We start from the raw sequence: 8,792 nt of genomic DNA, 5'->3' as shown, positions 1-8,792 counted from the left end.
CTATTGGTGAAAGTGGAGAGTGACTTGATTGAATGGGCCATGAAGGGAAGTGTGCTCTGCCCATCCACAGCTAAAATGGCTCATTTTGCTCAACCCAACTTCCCCACTAGATCCTCACGTCTTTTTAGAATCACAAACTTCAATGGCATGCGCACTTCATTAAAAGATGAGGAAAATTTTCAACCACGAGGGTGAGTCTCATGATCAAGTGATTCCTTTTTCATGATCCAAATGGAGGCTGTGCTCTCTTGATGAAGTAGGGTGAGTAGACTTTTTATAAAGTATTGGTGTTCATAAATAACAAGCACGGCATTGTTGATACAATACCTTTCTTATCATGCTGGTTCGACTCAATTCAACCCTTCATTAGATCTCTCGTATTTTTCTAGAATCACATTTCACTTAATAGAGCATGTCTGTTTAAGCTGAAAGATGTGGAAACTATCCAACAACGTGTGAGACGATTGATCAAGTCTTCACTAATATCGTATATTTATCTTCCTCATTATACACGAACAAGCTTGCTAAAAAATGAATAGAAGAATTCCCCCCACCAGAGAAACTTATGATTGAGTTATATACAATAGACTACCAAGTGAAAGGTACTTGATTCTTCATCCATACACAATTTGTTAACGAGAAAAGAAAAGAAAGCCCTTTGTTTAGAGGACAACTAAAACTCCCATTGGGAGTATTCTCTCATCTCTTAATCAATTGATGTGCAGAAACAATATACATTATACACTTATATAACTCTCTGATTCAATGAATTGGTACCTAATTAAGTACATGGCAGGGCTTTGCCTTAGTGATTATGCCTGGTTTTTCACACTTTTCTCTATGCAAATAGGAGTGCTTTGGCAGTCCACTGATTAGTACATCTCCATTAGGGAAGGCTGAATTAAGCATCGCCAAGTCGCTGAAAGGAAGAAGAGATCCAATACTTCGTGCCTTCAAAGACTGCATTTATAGACACATACATATATTGTCATTCTTTTTTGTAACCATAATATTATAGTGAAGATCCTTTTCTAACTTTTGAAAGCTTAAATGAGTTGTTTGAGAGGTGAATTGAAGTATTTTTTACTTTGTTCTACAAGAAATATTTATGAAGTCATGACTCGTGAGATTGTGTAATATGTATTTAGACTATATTGTAAAAGTGAACTATAGTAACATGGCGTTTGTGTAACATGTTTGGTTGGTGAGTTTATAATCGGTAAAAGTAAGTAATATGAAAGGGAGGTTCGTCACGAACAAGAGTTTGCACTGTTCATGAAGTTAGCGAACTAATAAATTAAATCTACGATAAATTGACCTACAAACTTAACAAAGATCCATCCTTTTAACTCAAATTATAGAAATCTAACTCGTGTGTCAAATTCTAATACGAGTATAGCTCAACAGTAATCACATCTGTTCAAATCTACCACATTTGTTTAAATTAAAGACATTCTTTAATTTAAATGCACAAAGAACCCAACAAATTTTCTTCTACTATACACACATACTGGACCAAAATCTGAGACAGAACATCCTCAAAAATAGGATACAACAAAAGGAAGTAAAACCTTTTTGGATGAAAAAACACAAATTTTCTTTAAGTTGTAAACACTAAAAAGTATAAAAAAGTCAGTGTGAGTAAGAAAATTACTAACCCCAATTCAAGAGAAATATCAGAGCTGTCATAATGTTGAGAATTAGGGTTTGCTGAGGAGCTGCTATTGCTGGTATTTGATCCCAAGGAATTATTATGTCCTCCAATCACTGCTTGTTCTTGCTCTCCATTCAAATTTGCCATCTGCCATTAAAGCAAGTTTTAGCCATTAATTCCTTTTTGCCCTTAGTTTTTCAATTGTATTTACAAAGAGAGGAACAATTGAGGAAGCTCTCACCTGATTCCTTAATCTCTGGTTCTCTTTCATAAGCAAAGCTTCCTGCAAATATTTACATATTCTTGTGTGAATTGGGTTTGGTTTTTTACCAAATTAAAAATAAAGGGTATCTCATGAATCTGCAAAATATGTTGCCTAAGTTGAATGATCACATGAAATTTCTTTAGAGGTAATGTTTGGGTTTTAAACAAAATGTAAATCAACCCCTCAATTTGACTAAATTTTGCTCTTTCTACCCACTTGTATTTTTTCTTTTGGAAGGGACTAGTGTTTTGTTTTTAGGAATGTTTCTATACCGAAATGAGTTTGAACTTATTCCTACGGTTCACGACCCGTTTTGGTATAAGAGCTATTTCAAGAACACAATCGATAGCGCAAAATACTTTACCTCCTAGAAATTGAACAGGAATTATAACCGAACCTATAACTTTGTATCGACTAAGTTCACGAGTTGGAAATATGCAGATGGGCAGGTAATACCACTTAAAAGCAGGTGAAATCAGCTATATTATCATCATTCCCTAAAATTTGTGAAACTAGAAAGATTTAGGAGGATATAGGGACAAAAAGCATATATGACCTTCTCCTTGATAGCACCAATCTCTTTAAGAAACTTCTCATCCTGCAAAATAACACACACACAAAATCTCCAAACTAAGACATTTCAAGGACAAGAAATTAATGATCATATGCTTATAAATTACAATAAATATATATATATATATATATATATATATATATCTTAGCATTTATTGCACAAACCTTGGTCTCTACAACACGACTCAAACCAATCTCAAGCAATTTCTCCAGCTGCTTTAATTCTTCTATTCCCAATCCTTGAAGCTCCTCTCCCCTCATATGCCTTGTTCATAGTTTAACACAAATGAGTATTAATTATTGTCCAAAACTTAATTTCCAATTCATGTCAAAGCCCTTTTGGTTGAAATGTGTCGTATTAAAGTTTAATTTGGTCCCTAAACCTACAACCCGAGTTAATTACATTCGGGGATCGGAGCATTTAAATATGAATGAGTTTAAAAAACGCCTGTCAACAATTGAATTGATCTATTTCTAATTAATCTTCCCTATCAATCTCTACGACTCTTATTGTTTCTTTCATCCCATTAATCTTGAAAAGGATTTACCTTTACCCAAATGGACTTCGATTATGAAATATTTATTTTGGTTTTTGAACTTTTTATTGGAAGCTTATGCGTTATAGGGACTTCGATTTGAATCTCGTTATATATATACGAAGACAGGAGATAGAATAAACTTCGTGTATCAGTTCTATAAAGATAACCGAAAAAAGATGTCATTTGCAAGTTCACAAACATATAGGGATATGTTATACAAAAGTAACTAGGCAATAAAACAAGCTCCAATTCATAATTATTCCTATACTTTTATAATATGATTTTAGCAGTTGATCATAATGGTGAGAAATGTTACCTAAGTTCATTGGTCTTGGTTGCAAATTCCTCAGCCAATTCGGCATGGACACTGTTTCCAAGCTGTGCAAAGAAACCCTAAAATAATTAAGCAAAGAGCTACAACTGTGTCCTCGCTTCTTTTTTTAGAGTGCAACATGTGGGAATGGGAAATTGAACTCACAACCTATTAGTTGGATATTTATGCATGTCAATTACCGCTGAGCTATACTCGCTTTGGTAGCTACAAGTATATCTTGGTGGAGAGGGTGATTTTAACAAACATTATAAGGGCCGAGCTTTGTCAAAATTGTGTGTTTTTCACCACAAGAAAGTGTCTTAAAACGGGTAATGTGAAAGATAATCAAGTTTAATTAAGCTATAGCCTTGCAAGAAAAGAAAAAAAAAAGGGAGAATCACATCGTCCTAGAACGACACCTAATTATAATATAAAAAACCTTAGAAATCAACACCGATAGAGATATTAAATCTAAACAAGCTCTCCAATTTCCTTCCAAGATCTCTCACTCCTAAAAATATTTACTATTCCTCTCGATCCAAATACCTCACAAAATAGCAAAACTAAAACCAAAACAAGCCTACCTTAACACGATCCCTCTATCTCGAAAACGGGAAACAACACCTTCTCTCTATCATCGCCTTACCCTCCTATTACGAACCAAGAAAACCCCAAGACCTCCAGGAATCGACTCGAAATAAACTGGACAAACTAACAACTCCGCCGAAAATGAGCAAGTTCCTGAATCAAAGCACTTTTTGTAATTACCAGTTTTGTGAAATTGCAAACGATCAATTTAACTTACCGAGGATCAACTCTGTGAAGCTATAGTAAATCAAGAACAAGTTCAAATAATTCAAAATCATCCTCGTACTTGGCTATTTGAACTCAAAATAGTCTATGTATTTTTACAGTTAAAATATTGTTGTGATCGCGGACATGAGTTTAGTTCATCGATTAAGACACCTAACTCTTTCTTTCGAGGTCGTAGGTTCGATCCCTCATTTCCCATGATTGTTGTAGTAAAAATAAAATAAAAAATTGTTGTGATCCCTAAAATTCAAAGAGTTGTAAACAGAGACCATAAAATAAAACTTCTAAAACTTTAATTTAGGTAGGGGCTAAAACAATATTTCAAGCTAATTTCGATCGCATGATCAAAAGAGAGAGAGAGTTATTTGGGGAAAACAAAAAAGGAAAAAGAAAAAGAAAAAAAGTAATGAATAAAGTGAATCTTCACCTGAGATGATGCAACTGCAACTGGTTGGGTAAAGTTATTATTCTCTGGTACCATGTTTTGTCTTCTCAGTAACTCCTGCGTGCTTCATGCAAATTAAGAAGAAAAAAAACATGTCTCTCAGTTCCTCTATATATATATATATATTCTTTGGATGAAAACCGAGCTATCATTAAGAAGAATGAAAGAATATAAAAGGACATACGACGTAAAATAACCCAACAAAAAGAAACTAAATTAAAATAATGGGCTCCGATCCAATCTAGCAAGATTAAACGACCTAAGAAGTGAATACAAAGAAGGGAAACATGAAACCGAGCAAGAGCCCACCCCTCCTGCCACGATCGTCTCTCAATTCCAGCCCTCTAAAGATTCTGTTATTTCTCGCTTAGTCCCATAAACCCCATAGAACAGCAGCCTCTAACACTAGAATTTTGAAAACAAGATTATTGCTCAAGTTTGGGCAAAAAAGGTGAGAATCCTATACGTCCCAGTCCCAGCATAGTTAAGTGGATAAAACATTTATTGCTATCTCTAAGATCGATGGTCCGACCCCAACCGAAAAAACAATATATAAATATTCACAAATATTTAATACACATTACCTTCACGTGTAAATATGCAACAATTACGTCAATATGTGTTAGTTTTACCATAAAAATCAATAAATGGAACCACACTTCCATAATTATATGATATACATGTAGCATATATATACTTTCTTCATTATTTTCATGACATTTAACTAAATTCAATTTATATGTATTTTATTAATTGCAATTCGTCCAATCCTATAATATGTGTCAATTCAAACACATCTAAAATTACAGTTTGTAGTGAAAGAAGAATAATAATTAATATAACAACAATTAGGGGATAAAAATTAATAAGCTAAATGTTCAAAATCCAAGGAGGCATTGGAAATTTTTTTAAAACCAACAACATAATGATGCAAGTGAGCTATACAATCTATTGGGGTATGTGTGATTGTGTATAATATAATGTTCGTGAATGTATATAATATACATTGTTTACACAGAAAAAGGTACAAAAACACTGCAAAAATGAGAAGGAAATAATAATAATAATAATAATAATATAATATCACTAGGCATATAATAAACGTTTTATCGTAAGAAAAATAATAATAAATCAATTGGCATGTCTAGGTTTTTGTAAATCAGAAGGTTAATTAGACATCAAAATTAATGTAAATCGATATTTTCTATATATCATAAAAATATCGATGAAACACAAAAAAATACTAATAATAAAATGTATAGTTTCTTTTAAAAGTGTAATATAGATGATATTAACATATTATATATATATAAAAAAGGGAAAAGCAATCCCCTAAAAATCCAACAGTTAAAGAAAAGATTTCACAATATTACAGAAGTCTTTAGAAAAGTTTTACCAAGATCTCAAAAGCCCTAAAAAAGGGCTTCTACAAAATTGATATTTTTATCCACATTTCTACCAAAAAAAATAATAATAATAATAGTAGATGGATCAAATAAATAAATCAAAAAAAAAAAAAACCAAGACCCCAAAATTTCTATGGATATTGAAATTTAATCCTTAAATGCAGGATAATAATGATGCAAAATTTGAACATGGTAATTTGAAATTAGACATCAATATAATAAAATGCAAGCATAGGCATCAATCAACATCACATAATTAAAGAGAGATTCTTGCAACAACAAAGTTTGATATTTTATGGAGTTGTGAGGTGTAGATCAATAATCACTTTTGATGTCATAGTTAGCAGATAATTTCAAAATAAACCAAATTAAAGCTCTTCACATCTATAAAATTACCAATAATTTAAACATTCCCACTTGATAATCATAATATTTACAATACCAAAGTAGCCAGAAGCTCACACTCTTAATTAAAACAATTAAAGATCATGAACAATAATCTACAAAATGCTCCATTTCCATCAAAAATCTAAAAAAAAATCCAATCTTTTTAAGACCCTTTTTTTCCTCTCAGAAGATAAAAAAAACCCAACAAAAAAACATATCTAAATATGGAAAGTAGAGCTCAAAATGAGTAATATTTCTAGAGAGAGAAAAAAGAAGAAAAAAACCTTGAGGTTGAGTAGTCAAAAAGCTTTCCAGAAGCAGAAAAAACAATGAGAGCAATATCAGCATCACAGAGAGTTGCAAGTTCATGAGCCTTTTTGAATAGCCCTCTTCTTCTCTTTGAAAACGTCACTTGCCTTGCAGCAATATTGTCTATCTTCTTTATCTCTATTTTCTGCCGAGTCATTTTTCTTTCTTTTTTTCCCCCTAAAATCATAAACCAGAAAACAAAAAGACTATAATAACCCTGTTGGCTATGCTGGATCTAGATTTTTCAAGGGAAAATAAGATAGGGGTACCCATGGAACAAACCCTAATTGGTAATAGGGGTGAAGAAGAAGAAGAAGAAGAAGAAGAAGAAGAAGAAGAAGAAATTGAGAGTAATTTTAAGGAACTTGAGAGAGAAATTAATTACCGCTTGTGTGTGGTTCTTTCTATGTTGTTGTTTGGTTCTCGATTTTCTGTAAGAATCCGACAGCCAACAAGAAAAAAAAAAAAAAAAAAACCAAGAAACCAAGGCAGCTGCAAATGGGATTTTTGTAGAGGGAAAGAAGAAGTTGAAGAGAGAGAGAGAAAAAAAAAAGGTGTTTCCTTTTCTGGACAATGGGTTTGGTTTGGGCAAAATTTCTCAAACATGTGATGTACCTAAAAGAGAAAAAAAGAGAAAAATAAAAAGAAAAGGGAATCTAATGTGGAAATAATGGGCCACATCACACTCACAACTCACAAGTTTTGGCTTTCGATTATTAATTTATCTCCAACTCTTTCATTTTATTGGGTTAATTTTTAAAACTGATTATTTTAGTCCCTCTTTATAAAAATGAGATTAAAAATAATATTAAGTGACCGAAAAAGTCACTTAGTAGAAGCACGAGACTAAAACGAACATTTTCGAACTAAAAAATTAAAATGAACCAAAACTAAAAAACGAGAACTAAATAATATTAAGTTTAAATGTATAGTTTTATTATGTGTTGGTACAAATGAGCCATATTAGTGAGAGACTTGTCACTGACAATAATTTATGACAACTTCGTACCCTCGTACCCATCGCATCTTGCAGCTAAATTTGAGTGGTTCTTTTGTTCTTGGAATACTAACTCTGTTTTTAATCCTCCAAAGCTTTTATTTTTATTATTATTTTTTCCATTGGGTGGGGTGGGAACAATTAATTTATGGGTTTTGTGGAAGACTTGTAGTTCTTGAGTAATTTTGTGAAGGCTAAAAAGTTATTGTTGCATTTTGTAATCCTAATAATCAAATAGGTCCGATTTAAGTTCAAGAAAAAATTCGGTTTAGTAAAGATGATATACCGATTAAATTCTCGTTTTTGTGTGCCAAAAGATCTTAACGTGCATGTTTACAGTAACTAGAGGGTTACATTTTCTTTTCGCTCCTATTTTAGAGCCTTTTCCATGTCGCTTCGAGATTCATGTTTTAAATATTTACGTGTTTTCTTTTCCTTCGTTGATAATACACTAGAATGAGTTAGATGACGACAAAGTGTTAATGAAATTTCTATATCATATTGGAATATAAAAAATGTGCCTATTCACAAATCAAGGAAGAATAATTTTGATTTTTTTTTTTCACATTCGACCGTTCGCACAGTGGTAAGAGGCTTGGGTGTTATCGAAGGTCCAAGTTTGAACCTTCCTATATCTGAAAGTAAAAAAAAATAATTGTAACTTTTTTGAGATTGGTTTATTTTTTCCGCAAGGAAACCCTCCAACAATAACAAAACCTTAATACAGTTTGGACATTTTAATTCATTTTATTTAAGTTATATACTTTGAACGCCAACATTATACACACAATAATGATATTCTTTAATAAATGAAGTATGTTTGCCAGACTTAGCTTAGGTGCTTGGATATATTTTTAGAAAATTGTTGAATAAATCAACTTTTTCTTTTTTAACTTGTTTCCATTATTATTATTATTAATTATTTTATCGGCGTGAGGATTTAGATTAGCTCATGCGCTTTTTAACATATTGTACGAAAATGCATTACTTTATAATATTTAGTTATCAAGAAATTCGTAAGATTTTAATATCTTAAGTAGATGATGATTGCCATAAACTTTTTCTCTATTATTTTGTAATTCTAAATCCCG

At 32.0% G+C, this 8,792-nt stretch overlaps 1 protein-coding gene across 1 annotated transcript; it reads right to left on the bottom strand.

Annotated features, from left to right (window-relative positions):
• Positions 1 to 560: 560 nt before the first annotated feature.
• Positions 561 to 7,298, bottom strand: LOC111017703 (MADS-box protein JOINTLESS). The gene is made up of 9 exons (XM_022293540.2): positions 7,090 to 7,298; positions 6,680 to 6,881; positions 4,585 to 4,666; positions 3,348 to 3,409; positions 2,658 to 2,757; positions 2,476 to 2,517; positions 1,896 to 1,937; positions 1,659 to 1,801; positions 561 to 960 (listed from the first exon to the last, which is right to left on the bottom strand). Exons 2-9 carry the CDS (start codon positions 6,859 to 6,861, stop codon positions 954 to 956), a joined length of 660 nt encoding a protein of 219 aa, XP_022149232.1. The 5' UTR covers positions 6,862 to 6,881; positions 7,090 to 7,298; the 3' UTR covers positions 561 to 953.
• Between the last annotated feature and the right edge of the window lie 1,494 nt (positions 7,299 to 8,792).

The sequence above is a fragment of the Momordica charantia genome, assembly GCF_013281855.1.
Source record: "Momordica charantia cultivar OHB3-1 chromosome 10 unlocalized genomic scaffold, Mcharantia_2.0 BLBB01000010.1, whole genome shotgun sequence".
Classification (NCBI taxonomy): Eukaryota; Viridiplantae; Streptophyta; class Magnoliopsida; order Cucurbitales; family Cucurbitaceae; genus Momordica; species Momordica charantia.
Note: the sequence above shows the minus strand (reverse complement) of the source record. Positions and strands in the feature narration are given on the sequence as shown.